The sequence below is a fragment of the Phalaenopsis equestris genome, unplaced genomic scaffold, assembly GCF_001263595.1.
Source record: "Phalaenopsis equestris unplaced genomic scaffold, ASM126359v1 Scaffold000428, whole genome shotgun sequence".
NCBI classification, from domain to species: domain Eukaryota; kingdom Viridiplantae; phylum Streptophyta; class Magnoliopsida; order Asparagales; family Orchidaceae; genus Phalaenopsis; species Phalaenopsis equestris.
This window is the reverse complement of record NW_018164869.1, coordinates 4,032,332-4,047,162: the sequence shown is the minus strand read 5'-3', so window position 1 is coordinate 4,047,162 and position 14,831 is coordinate 4,032,332. Positions and strand designations below refer to the sequence as shown.

The following is a 14,831-nucleotide window of genomic DNA, read 5'->3' as shown; positions in this document are numbered from 1 at the left end:
CTAAATAAATTACGTCTATATGGGTTCGGTTCAGTCTTGTATTTTTAAAATTAAACATTTACATTTCAAAACTATATATATAATATATATATTACTAAATCAAATATATCTTTCCCAATTTAACGACCGACAACATGTAAGGGAAACTAAGTCATACAAACATACATGTATGTGCATACGCATGTACATTACATATATACATGCAATATATGCATGCATGCATATGGGGTTGTAAATGAACCAATGTACTTGATAAGCTAGAACTCAACTCAATTAATAATCGATCATGTTTGTTTAAATTGGTAAATGACTAAGTTTGGACATTGTTTTAAAGCTCGAAGCTTAAATGAATCAACCTGAACATAGTCCAACTTGTTTATTAATGTTCACGAAAAAACTTTTTTATTATTCAATACATAACTTGTTAAATATTTTTATACTTATATGTTAGTTATTTAAATAAAATAACATTGACTAGAACCAATTTAATTAAACATTTAATTGTAATATATTACAATTTAATATCAATATGCATATAAATTTAATACAACTTTATTTATTTTTTTATTTCAATGATCTAGCTTCTTAGTACTTATTTAAAACTTACTTAAAACTTATAAATTATTTTATTTTCTTGATATAAACTATTAAGATGCTAATTTAAAATTTATTCATTACTTATCTATTTAGTTAGTACTTATTTGATAATAACTTTATATTAAAAAAATTAATTTATTCAAGCTTTTAACTTATTTACTAGTTTTATATGAAAATCCAAATATAAATTAAAGTTTTAATATTATATAAAAAATAAACACTCACTTGAATTTTTAGTTTGTTAAGTTAATATAAATAAGCCAAGAATAAATCAAGTATGAATATTAAAAAAATTTAAGCAAGTCAAGTATGAACATACATGTGGAAGCTGAGTCAAGATCGAGCTAAACATGAATAACTTATGATTCGTCCAAGTCAAATACAATCCATGGCATACTCAACCAGGCTTGGATCAATTACAGCCCTATACATATCAAGAGCAAGAACAATAGAAAGCAGCTCTCTTTCTCTTTTTCCACTTGGTATTGGCAAAATCAAAAGCAACAAGACTTGGGAGCAGCAATGAGCTAATGAGTTTCACTTCAAAAAGTTCCGATCATTTAAAAACTATCCCCAAACAATAAAAGGACAACAATCTGTCATCGACAGGACCACAAATAAAAGGAGCAGCAAATAGAAGAGATGGAAATCATCAATGGATCTATTCACTGTTCCTTGCCACTTGCATCAAAGTCTCTTGGATTATTTGTTCAATCTTTGATCATGAAGCTCCTTAGATTGCGTATCACAATCAAACCACAATTTAATTACAAATTAAAAGATGTCTTTCTATGGGAGATATAGAGATTCAACATCAAAAGTAGTATTAGAAGAGCTCGCACCAACTTTATTTGATAGAACTTATGATGAATTTTTAAATCCATGTTTCAAGGGCTAATGTTAACCTAATCTGAAGAGGAATACTCATAATTTTAAAATAAAACTAAAATAAGACACATTATTTTCTTTTGTTATAACATTAAAAACCTTGATACAGAAAGAAAATTCAAGAGAGATGGTTTGTGGGGATATTGAATAATTAAAGTGAAATCTTGATATAAGTTTCTTACAATAAGATAATGTTCTCCTATGGTTTGATAATAGATTGTTGGATTAATAATCATGAGAGAGAGAGAGAGAGAGAGAATCTTTATGTTTCAACTAGGAGAGTGATATTAATAGACAAGATCTTCTTGAGTTTCGAGACATGAGGAGAGCTTCCACAAATCTGATATATGTACTATTTTCCCAATAAATATACATTCATCCAATTTATTAAAAGAGGAAAGGTTAAAAAAAAAGAAAGATTACAAAACCTGTCATCTTTGCCTCGCAAATCAACAAGGGTGACAATTCATGCAATAAGATAAGGTTCAACTAAAAAAATTAAGCTCAACGAAATTAAATTAACTCAACCCAACCAAATGAAAGTAGCTATCATCCCAGGGTAGTGTCAATCCAACATTTACTACATGTGATAAAATTATCTAAACATGCCAACCCAAAAAATTCAATAAACATTTGCAAGTAGCTTTTCATTTTTATAATAATGAATAACTCCCTAATATAGTGGGTTAACTTTTGCTTGACCCAAACCCAACAAATTTTTTAGGCCTCTTGAGTGTCAGCCCAAAGTTGAAGACTTGGTGCTGTGCTAAGGCTATCATATCAAATCAAAACTTTGCCAAATCTATTACTTATAAAGGCTATTCCAAATAATCAAAAATGATATCTCAACAGCAGCCTAAATGCTAAGTAGAAAAAAAATATATCTTGGTTATTTAAAGATTTTCATGTAGATACATGGTGTAATAAAATAAAATCATATCCAGCTTTTTAAATATATATAAAATCCCAAAAAACATCTCAATAACCCTTGAATCAATGGATCCACCAACTACACTTAAAAAAGGTATGGCCAAATGAAAACAATGGGGTGAATAGCTTATGGGGTGGCTGAAAGTGTCTAGCACTCATTTTCATTGGACAACTCTTTTGTGGTTAATTTTGGTTGATTTATTTGCCCTTTGGTTCAGACATATTGTTGTCGATCCATTTCATTATTGTCGAGCCATATCATTGTAAATAGTAAGAAAAAAAAAAGAAAATATAACCATATGTATTATAGTCAGATTATCTTTGATTGTTAATCCCAAATGATGTAGCCATTTTTTCTGGATTAAATTCTCTGCCTTCTAGAGTGTATTCACGGATTTACTCTTACTAGATTCGCGTGGATCATAAAAGGCGGGCTCGCTATAAGCATAATTAAAAGTCAAGATCAAATGCCGACACACCGTACACTAAACTTTTTCTACAACCACAAAACCAACATGTAGCTCAACCTAAGAAGGTCCAAAATCTAACAAGTCTTTAGAAAAATACACATCCATGAAAAATCCAAAGTAGTAAACAAGAAGATTTATAATCTCACGTTAGATAGCAAGTATAGGGCACCACTACATGACTTATAATAACATAAAAAAATGAAAAGAAGCAAATTAAATGAAGAGAATGCAAAGGAGTGACAATAAAAACTTTGATGTAAAATATAGAGACCAAAATGCAATTTATCTGTATAAACATATCGCACATTGTAATTTGAACTTGAAATAAGACATTGATTAACAACATTTTTATGACAATGCTCTCTGGATGACTTATGTGTCAAATGTAAGATGACCAATGTATGCCGTACCTAGTTTATCATGGAAAACTCTATGTCAAACTACTATTAAACTTAAGGACAAGTTGCCCTTTCAGGTTTGTAATGCTAGCAATTTACAATCCTTCTGTGATCCTTGGTTGAATCGATCCACTATCCATGCCAAATGCGGTCAACAAGTCTTTACTAGGTTTAAGTGTCCTATCTTGGCTAGTGTGGGACAATTCACTGCTAAATCTACTTGAGAACTTCCTTGCAATCACAACATCTCTCCCAGCTGTCTTTAAGCCATTAATAATATCCCAATTGTAGATAATCAACATTCTTATCTCTGGAAGGGAAAGACCTAACTTTCTAACTATAATGTCAACATTGTCTTCTACATTAACAGTGACAAACCGAACAGGTGTGACCTGATTTGTTTTAAAGGGTATAGCCTTAAATGCTTCTACTGCTTGGAAAATCCTTCATAATGGGTTAAAAACTAAAGATTGTTTGGCCACTAGAGGACTGAATGTGAATCACAATGTGTGCTCTAAATGGTAAATCAAGAAACTCATTCCCACTCCTCTTTTGACTGTCTTTTCTCTCTGTGCAGACCACATAGTGGGATTAAGGCTTCGCTGTCATTGTTGTTGTTGTTTCATGATTCAACCGAACATTTTCTGCCCCGGATAGATTCTTCAGATCCCATTGCTTATTTTGAAGTTTTGAGCTGTGACGACATACACAGAACTTACTATGGGCTAAATCGGCTTCCATCTTATGGGCATTCACTAGTACCATAGCTTTGGCAGATTCATCTTATGGTTGCACTTTGGTATGAACGAAAACTCCTTGCTCTTATGCCTAATATACAGATACTCCTTGTTTTTCACCAACCTAATCTCAAATAAGATCATTTTTTGCATTTTTGGCAAGTTTGGATGGAGCCTTGTCATAGACATCGTTGTATTAACTGAGCTCAATCTACCCATTTGGTACAAATATGTCTATTGGAGATTTTTCTAAACCCTCACCTTTTGTCTTTTGTTTTCTTTCTTTTTGCAGGTTCACTTGTTTTATACCGGTACATGTAACCTATTATTTGTTTTGCAATCTCAATTTATACAAGAGGGCGCCCCCAAAAAAAAGTGTAGAGATGCTCTTCGTACTCCCCACTATCAAGAATATTCCAATAGCTAATCGTTCATGGATGCACATGTGATTTTTTTTCCTTCTCATTCCTCTTCTATTTCACGTTCTTAATTATTTATTATTTGTGTATGTGCAAATGATAATAGAAGGTGGGGGTGTAAAAGAGTCAAATCAAGCTCAAGTTACCCGAGCATTGTGTTTGAGACAACTCAATTAATCAGGTTCAATCCAAATCCAAGTGTCCAGTCATATTCAAGATTTAAGAAAATAAAAGCAATTTTGCTGACTATCACGACTACAACATTAAAAGAACAAAAAATTCTGAAGTGAAGATGGGTACAATGGTTTCTACCTTCAAAACTCTTAAATTCTATTACAAAAAAAAAAACAACTCAAATATCTATTTTAAAATGAGAAGCTCTTCTGAGTTGGGGCAAGGCAGCAATTTCAGCTGTTAAACTAGAAAAATTCAACCCCACAAGGCAAGGGATGAGTGATATCAAGTCAAATTAAAGCAAGGTACTCTAAACATGATGTATTCAATATTGTAATTTTGAATTAATACAAATGTATTTATAAGGGTATAATATTTAATATATTCACCATTATATGTATATGCATGTATATATGTGTTGTACCCACTCACTAAAACATTTATATCCTCTCTTTTTTTATCAATGAATTTTGCCTTTTATATATATATATATATATGTCTGTGTGTGTGTTAAACGCGCGCTTTGATGAATAAGTGATCAAATTTTGAGCTTGGGCGAAATTATCAACCAGATAAGAATGGGTAATGCTTGAAGTAATATTATAATGGTCTACATCCAAATTTGATTCTATAAAGGTAAGTGACTTTAAAATGAAGCTACATCTTTATGTTTCAAAAAATGTACCATAAAATACTAGAAAATGTTAGTTCTCAATTATCTCTAACAGAGAAGAACTACCAAATTTCTCATTTCAAAATAGCATTGTTAACACCATTCTAACTTCTAAGCGCCTAAAAGGTAATATGAAAATTGCCCCCATATCACATTCTTTTTTTTACTTTAATATTTATGACATAATCATCATTCCACAAACTCAAAACATCAATATAAGGACACAATTTGTTTCTTACGTCACTTGAAATAAAAATATTCAGAAACTATAACTGACCACAAACCTTAGTACATTGCCTATTCACATGAATTACTCCATTTGAGTCCCTAGAGAACCAAAGTGGTCGAAATCATTACAGTCAACGCACAAACACAAAAGGTGAAAAATAAACGAAAAGGAATAGCATAAGAATCTGGCTCTAAAATGTAAAGCTACCTCACTATTCAGTAATAAGGCAACCTAAATCATCCAACGTAACAAAACTAAGCTTAAAGAAATATTAAAAGTATTTAATATGATGATATTCTTACAAAAACCAATTACCAAATTAAATAGCATGCTTGATTAAGAATTGTGAGATGCAATAAGTTTTCAGGACTAAGATTCTATGCAGTATTGCGATTAAAAAATTACCCTGATTACCATATTAGTAACTTAAGCATTAAAATTGCTTGTCAAACCCAATGTTGGCTCCAGCTTTCCATCCAGTAGAGCAGAGTTCATAATAGCTAATCAAGCTCTAGGTAAAATAGAATCAAAACAACAATTCTGTCCCTAACCTAGTGAACTAAGAAATAATAAACAGATCTCCCTCTTTTTCCAGCAATCCTTGACCCTTCAACTTCCAGTCAGTGCAAACACTGAATGATCACCCGGATCAAAAATATAAAGAATACGGCATACTTTATGCTAGATCAAACTTTACCCAAACCCCTAATATATAGACTCCCATGAACTAGAAATTGACAACCGCAGCAAAGTCCAAAAGATGGGTGAAAGTTAATACAATTTAATGTAAGCAAAAAAAAGTTGAGTAACCATTTGAGGCTGGTATACTCCAAAAATCAGCAGATAACACGGAATGCATTCAATAACAGCCATAACTTTTAAAAAAATTTATATTAATGTTTGAAACAAAGCTACAAATGAAAAGCCCATTTTTGCAGCGATAACTAGGGTTGTCAACTAAGGCATCAGCATTCATAGATGTAAATTCTAAGAATTCAGTTAGTGATATTCAAGAACCTGCACTGGCAAATAGGCTGCGAAACAATCGCACAATATGCATGTCAGTTATAGGTTAAACCAGAACTCACACTTGGGCGTCCATTTCTGTCATAATGAGTTGCGGAATGTTTTAGATCACCAAACTCAGAAAACAATTCCTGAATTACAATGAGAACATATCTTAGGATGTGAGAATAAATTCATTCAATGATACAGAACTCGAAATATTTAGCATCACACAAGTACAATCCTGATTTACAAACCAACTAACCTTCACATCTTCAGTGGATACACCATGATCCAAGTTGGATATGTATAACTTTGTTCCGCCTGCAGCTCCTCCCAGCCCAGCAGCAGCCATACTATCCTCAAATAGATCATGTCTCCACAATAGATCCTTTGTTCTGCTGAAAGACTGATAAAAAACAGGAACGCTTATGTTCATGAATGCAAAGCCAAATGCGTAGATTGTAAGTACACACTTAATATCTTACTCAGAAACCACATTAGATCAACTTAATTATTATAAACCTGCAAAAGTGCAACGAGTACTAGTATGTCGAGCCACAGTTATGAAAAACATCGATAAACAAATAAACCATACAGATAGAAAGTGGAGGACGTGAATTCCCTCAATCAAACATCCTTCTAGCAATGGTTGACAGCTCCACCTCTGAGAAATGAGCCTGCTAGCCCCTCAGCAAAATGACTCCATCAACCAACAACAGCGTTAGAATGAAGGAAATGAGAAATTCCTCACTTAACAAGAAGCCCCCTTTCAGATCCCCCATTTTATATCCAAAACAATTGACATATATGAAAACTCAAGATCTCCTACACCAGCCCAGCATAAAAGAGCTTAGGTGCCATCCCTCCACGTTTTGAGTTTCTTAAATTATGTAGCAGCTTGAATACGTGCAAAAAACAGCAATAGTTGTGGGCTTGCCTTTGCAATCTTAAATGTAGATGAACGATTAATTTTGAGAGGCCCTTGTCGGAGCATCCTAAATCCCCTGCCAACAAAGGTGCCGCCTGGTCTTTGGTCCCAACCACGGCCCCTGCCTCGAAACTGGCCTCTATCTCTTTCATTGTAGCTTCTTCTCATAATTAAACCATTCCACGACATATCTAAAAAAATATCATCAGAAATATTTAATGCAAATAAAGACAATGAATAGTCATAAGCTAAAAAGAATGGAAAGAGAGCTAAATAAGAAGAAACTTCTATCACAAGCAGAGTCAACTTATCTGATTAGACAATAGGATAATATCAAGAGCAACTGAGATCAAATGTGCAGTTCATTTTTATTCAGCAAAATACAGATATAATCATGTTATCAGATGAAAAAATATTGTTGTTAAACAGCTCTTGATGACAAGCTCTAGCACTGAAAATACACCTAAGGATCAAATATTCTAGCATTAATCTAGCAATATTAGTGCCAGAGTTCTTGATGTGAGAGCTGAAACAGAAAACAGAGGGCAGGCAATCAAAAAAAGGAAGCAACAAGAAGAACAACCAAGTTCCACTAGGTAGTTTTACTAAAATCGGCCTCTGCCTCTCCACAAGAAAGCAATTTTATATTTCCCTCCGTCCCCTAATTACTAGGTCCACTATACTAAATCCAAAAAATGATTTAAAAAAAGATATACAAACACGAAGTAATGGTTTAATAGATCGCAAAGGAAAATGAAGTATACGCCGCATTAAGTCTCCCCCGCTTCACAAGAACTCTCGACTGACTCATCTGAAGAATGCATGAATGTACTGAAACATTGAAAGTGCATGATGTAAGTCATTGATTTGTTTCATTGCGGCAAAGGGTCCAGGCTTTTGAGGGCTCAAGAACTCTCGACTCACTCATCCCAGAATAAGTTACCGGAGTGAATCATTCTTTGTGCAATCTAACCATGACTAGATCTTCTCGTTCAAACATTTTAAAATGTAGGTGTTGATCTACTGGTTGCTTGTACCGGGCATTAGAATTCATTAGCCTGAAATGCACGTCTTGCAATAATCTGGTGGCATCTTCGCCATGCATGCTGCTATTACTACTTTACTTTTGCATTTTGGGACCACTACATCGATGGGGTGATTAGGCATTTTGTTATAAACAATAATAAATGGACACAAACTTTTAAGCCGATTTGGCATGGAGCAATAAGCTCCCACTATTTTGAATGATCTCGTACCAAACAACGAAGCATGTTACCAAGGGTGCAATCTACAAAAATAGCACCCAACGAGTATGCTCTTAGCTGATAGGTTTTTGTGAACTGAGAAACTGAAAAGCTTGACGATCACTGCATAAAAAATCTTGGTTACGTAGGTAGTGTTCACACAGCTTGAGAACATGAACCGCTGCAAATAATTAATAATCGTACCTTCCACTGTTGCTGATTTCACTTAGCCTCCGACTAAAAACTCAATAGGATAACCATCCTGTGAGGGGACCGCCCCAATCCAGATTTCATAAGCATCAGTATAAATGAGGGACAGTTTATCAAAATTGGGGAGGCTAGCACCGGAGCTGAGGTAAGTGCAGCTTTAATTGCCTCAATGTTGTGTTGTTGTTCCTTAGACCAAAGAAATGTTTTGGATTTAAGGCAATCACTTAAGAGTCATTATCACACTAAACCCTGTATAAAACGATAATTGAAATTTGCCAATCCATGAAAACTTTGAACATCTAAAAATATAGTAGTGGTCACTCTTGAATGTCTGAAACTTTCCTTAAATATGTTTGAATTCCACTTCTTGGAACTATAAAACCGAGAAAATCGACACAAAAGGTTGCGAACTCACATTTTGATACAATAAGATACAAAGTTATCAATGTGAAGGACTCCAGAGATCTTAGCAAAATGTTGCATATGCTCTTCAAAAGAAGTACTATGAATCATTAAAAAAAAATGACACAAAAATAACCCAAAAATGTATGTATATATCTATGTATAGATACATGCAAGTATATATCTATGTATAGATACGTGCATGCATGTATCCATGCATACATCCATGGGTGTATACATGCATGGATGTACGCATGCATGTATGCATGTATGTATATATAGATACATGCAAGTATATATCTATGTATAGATACGTGCATGCATGTATCCATGCATACATCCATGGGTGTATACACGCATGGATGTATGCATGCATGTATGCATGCATGTATATATAGATACATGCAAGTGTATATCTATGTATAGATACATGCATGCATGTATCCATGCATACATCCATGCGTGTATACACGCATGGATGTATGCATGCATGTATGCATGCATGTATATATAGATACATGCAAGTGTATATCTATGTATAGATACATGCATGCATGTATCCATGCATACATCCATGCGTGTATACACGCATGGATGTATGCATGCATGTATGCATGCATGTATATATAGATACATATATATACAGAGAGAGAGAGAGAGAACATGTCGTCGTTCCACTCTGCTAGGGTTCCGCCCCATGGCGAACCCTAGCATCTTTCGCTTCGACTTGCGCTCGAGTCGTTTGCTCCCTTTCGCGTCGTCTTGTCTAGCGGCAGAGCTGCGATCGTGCTTGCATTTGTGTGTCTCGTCTGCGACAGAGCCGCTCGACAGCTTCTGCCTGCGTCTCGTCTGCGACAGAGTCGCTCGACACCTGCTTCTCTTGCGTTTCGTGAGCCGATCAACACCTTCCTGCTTCTGCTGCGTCTCCTCTGCGACAGAGCCGCCCGTTGTTGCGTCTCCTCTGCGACTTTTGCGATAGAGCCGCACGTTGTTGCGTCTCCTCTGCAACAGAGCAGCCTGCGTCGACACCTGCGTTGTCTGCGACAGAGCCGCTCCTATTTTTGGGCTTTGCGTTTTTTGTTTGCACTGGTCGCTGTAATGGCCTCAGAGCTTTCCTACGCCGTCGCCCTCGCCGGTGATAACCCCGTCAAACCCTCCTATGTTACAGTGGTTCACAAACGCAGCTCCTCTTTTCACCTCGCAGATAGTGCGGTATTCCCGCAGATTTACCATGATTCTGTTGCGGGAAATGGAGCTTGCAATCTTATCAAAAAAGTTGAGAAAAAGGCGGGCAAACCAGCAATTTTCTTTTCTGACGCTGAAATTTCAACTCGTACAGGAAATACAAATTTACACTAGTTGGAAAGTTTCAATTAGGTTGTCCTAAGATGAAGATCATCAAGAAGGTTTTTGAAGACTTCAAACTGGTTGGGGATTGGCAGATGGGTCATTTTGACGTAAGGCATGTTATGATACAGCTGAGCACAGAAAATGATTACACGAGAATTTTCTCAAATAAATTCATCACAATTGAGGGCAAACATATGAAATTGCTCAAATGGACCCCAATTTTGATCTCAGTCAAGAACCCTCAATTGCACCTATATGGTTCTCATTACCTGAACTCAAACTTCATTTCTTTGACCTACTTATCTTATATGCAATTGGTATTATCCTTGAAAAACCTTTGCAGGTAGACTTACCTACAGTTCATTTCTCAAGACCCTCTATTGCAAGGATTTTGATTGAACGAGATATTGGCAAAAATCATTATATAACAAAAACCATACTACTGCAAGATGTTTGGACACTCACGGGAGAAATTTTTCAGATTTCACCCATAGTTGAGAACCAATAATCAAAAGCAGGAGCACACTATTAGTGCACCCCATGTGCCTGAACGTGCTCCGAGCAAACCTGATGACAGGCAATCTAAGGAAGGAATCACCACAAGGCAGTAGTTGGTGTTTGCCCCTGGGATCCCTTCTCCTGACCATACTACACATACTACAACATATAATGTTCCCATACTACAACATATAATGTTCGAACTGAAAATCAGGATAGTTCCGCAGCTCCTATTCAGATAGCATCAAGTGCAAAGGTAACAACACACACTTCACATACATTGGAACATATTGTAGTGGCAACGACTGTTTTTCCTCCTACTGCGGTGCTAACATCAAATCAGATTGAGGATCACATGACCCGGTCTTCCGATGAAGAATGGCAGGTTTACACTTCTAGGCGGAAGAAGGCTGGGGGCTTACTCCAAGTTGGAAACTTAATGGATGATACTTTCGTAACTCCTGCCAACGGCACGACTCTTCAAAGCTTGTTATCTGCTTCCGCTCCTAAAACTAGAGAAATAGGCAAGACAAAACTGGCTCGTCCTTAGCTACTTGTTTTCTGCATGTTTTAAATTTGTTTTACATTTTATTGAGTCTATCTGTATCTTCTTCTTTTTTTTTGGGTATTACTGTACTTGTATCGTATGGTAGGGTGTCTCCTTTGGGCTCTTCTCATACTACCTTCATGTATCATTTTGTATTTCAATAGAATATATATATATATACATACATATAACATTTATACTTATGTTTAAATCACCATAGTTTGTGTGATCATTTTGTTCTGCATCTTTTATTGCATGTGAATGAAGTATGTTTGAATCCAATACCCTGCAACTACTTTTCTAATTAATTTAAATGAGCCGATTTCGAGACGAACACGAACAACAATATGTGAGTTGAACAAAAATACATTGTTCACAAACAATTTCAACACGCGTCAATTTTGAACAAAACTAATTTCGACTGAACCAAACACAAAGCAAGCTCAACTTGTTTACATCCCTAAATACCGCTCGCCTCCATCAGATTCAGAAAAATCATCTCATATCAATTTCATCATCATAATCCAAATATCCTGGATTTTCTATCACAATTTCCACCCTCTGTCCCTCAAACAAGGGAAACTAGCAAGGGATACTAGTATGGTTGTCGAAAGCGTGGTTTTTCTGCTTTGAACCCTTACAACTCCTTTAGCACTTCTGCAAAAAAACTAACAAACTCAACAAAATCGAAAAACTCAGCAATGAGCTTATCGATGCTTTATACCATATTAGCTTTTGTGGTCCATAAAGATTCTAGGATTTGATCTCCATAAATAGCCAATCCCTACCTTTCTTCCTCCATGCTACTAGTCGAATTCTCTCTAGTACTGCTAGATGAAATGAAGAACAAAGAGAAAGCAAAAGAAAAACAAGAAGCGACAAAAAGAACAACTTAACACAGCTAGGTAGTTTTACTAATCAACCTCTCCACTAGCAGGTAATCCCTATATAATTTCCGTCCTCTAATTACTATGTCCACTATACTATATGTAAAAAATAATTAAAAGAAGATATTCTAATTAATAGTAGCAATGTGTTAATGGTTCGCAGAGAAGAGTAAGGGTGTGGTTGGGGCAGCTTGTACTTATCCAAATAAGTCGCTTATCTGAAAGAGCGGACTGCGAGGTTCGACCAGCATTCAGCGTTTAGTGTAAAAAATCAATTGCATTTTCGGATAGGATGCTCAAACGCATTTTCTAAATGATGAGGTGTAATTTTTAAAATGCAGCCGCAACAGATAAACTGCCCCAAGTGGAGCCTAAAGTTATACACCACCTCAGTTTGAAACACTTAAGTCATAACGGCCGCAACATGAAGCATTAGGGACTTCAAGAAGCTTGAGAATTCTAGAAATTCTACCCCTCTAATACTCCATAAAATAGAGATTCAGCCCCAAATACTCTTTCAAACATGAAAGAAAACAAGAATACAGATTTGAGGCTATAATACATGATCTTGATCGAAAAAACTAACTCGCGTCTTTAGAACGCTGAACTCTAGCAAAAGAAAAAAAAATATGTGCGGACGAAAACGTAGCATGCTTCAGAAAAACCACCACGATACAAAAGTACTAATTAACGTCTTATCTTTCATAAAACCCTAGTGGACCAAAAAAAAAAAAAACTAATTGTTGATGCAACTATCATCATCCATTAAAACATCAACTGAAAACATATTAATTTCGGTACAGAACCCAAGAAAATCAGGTTTAAAATTTCGACCTCGAGAATAAAAGAGCATCAAACACAAATGAAACGGTATAAAACCGCCATCGAAAAATAATAAGAGAATAATAACCTGTTCGAGTAGAAGGTTTCCACACCAAGCCCGGAAATGTACAAAAACAAGGCCACTGAGCGAGGAAGGGAGGATAATAATAGACTGTACTAAAGAGATCCCAAAAGGAATGAGGCGGCGAAATCCTTATGAGAAGAAAGAGAGGTAGGGATCAACGCTGGTAATTCTTCCACATATATTCATTCTACAAGGATGAGATCTGCAAGAAAGAGGGGATGAATCCAGCTAGGGTTTTAGAAGGGGGCAAAAGTTTTGAGCCAGAAAGCAAGGAACAAGGCGGGGCAGGCGGGTTCTAACAAATGAGGCGGCGAGACCATCGGGAAGTCTCGGCCTGCTAATTCATATAATTAAGGGGAATTTACATACATACCACCAATTTCATACATATTTACATTCTAACATATAAATTTTATTTGGTACCTTCGCTTCACTCAAATTTTTCTGAAAAAAATAAAATACCGCTACTTTATTTCGTAAGAAGTATATTGCACCGTTTTTATGCATAACTAAAATGGCATGTATGAGGGTGCGTTGGGGGCTGCTTCCATTCCGCAGGGTGGTGTCGGGCCACGACTTTCGCCTATTTGGGATAACCTACAGGCCGCAGCGTCCGGCGTTTTTTTATTATACGCGGGCCGAGGGTCGGACCCATGGCCAGCGTTCGAGGCTTGTGTTATTACGCAATACCCTCATCGCTCATTTGTTCATTCAACACCTCATCGTTGCTCTGTTGATGACGACTAGGTGGAGAAGTTCTGGAAGAAGTTCGGTCCGCTATCTGAGCTCATGGAGATTTATGTTCTGAAGGGTGAAATTATTCTGCCATATAAGAAGAAGGTTGTATAGAGCTGATATAAAGTCAAAAATTATTTTATTTAGCATTGTTTCTTTTATCTCCTTTCACTCTGCAACGCCTAATGAAATAAGTCATGTGCGGTAGAGAAAATAGATGATGTCTTATGTGTTTCATTAAATACCAATTTGTTGTTGATTATCTGGAATAGTGTTTTTTTTTTCTATTCTGAATGTTAGATAATGACATTAAACTTACGAGATATGAAGGTTTAGCATCAGTTGTTGAGTTAATCGTTTATTTCTGATGTGCATTTGCCAGAAAGGGAGGGAAAAAAATTTTAATCGATTATCATAAGAAAAAAGATTGTTAAGAAATTGAAACAATAAATTTAGATTTTTTTTGGAAAAACATAATTAGAATATGTTTATAAGTGTTTATGTGAATATCTTTATCTCCATTTCAACTTTTTGATTCTTACGGAGTGTATTCTCATTTTAAAATCATTGTAAAAAAAAGGATTTGTTCTCTTTCAGTTT

General features: G+C 35.5%; 1 protein-coding gene across 4 annotated transcripts in view; it reads right to left on the bottom strand.

Annotated features, from left to right (window-relative positions):
* Positions 1–13,835, bottom strand: part of LOC110027420 (THO complex subunit 4C-like) — a 29,860-nt gene extending 16,025 nt beyond the window's left edge. For 2 of the 4 annotated variants that reach the window (XM_020728857.1, XM_020728860.1), the window contains exons 1-4: positions 13,500–13,835; positions 7,461–7,642; positions 6,786–6,929; positions 6,604–6,672 (exon numbers count right to left, since the gene is read on the bottom strand). In XM_020728857.1, the coding sequence (XP_020584516.1) occupies positions 6,604–6,672; positions 6,786–6,929; positions 7,461–7,640 (393 nt within the window). In that variant the 5' untranslated portion in view covers positions 7,641–7,642; positions 13,500–13,835. Of the gene's footprint in view, positions 1–6,603; positions 6,673–6,785; positions 6,930–7,045; positions 7,078–7,118; positions 7,643–13,499 lie in introns of those variants that run through there. The other 2 variants (XM_020728861.1, XM_020728862.1) reach the window with 2 other exon arrangements.
* Positions 13,836–14,831: the final 996 nt, after the last annotated feature.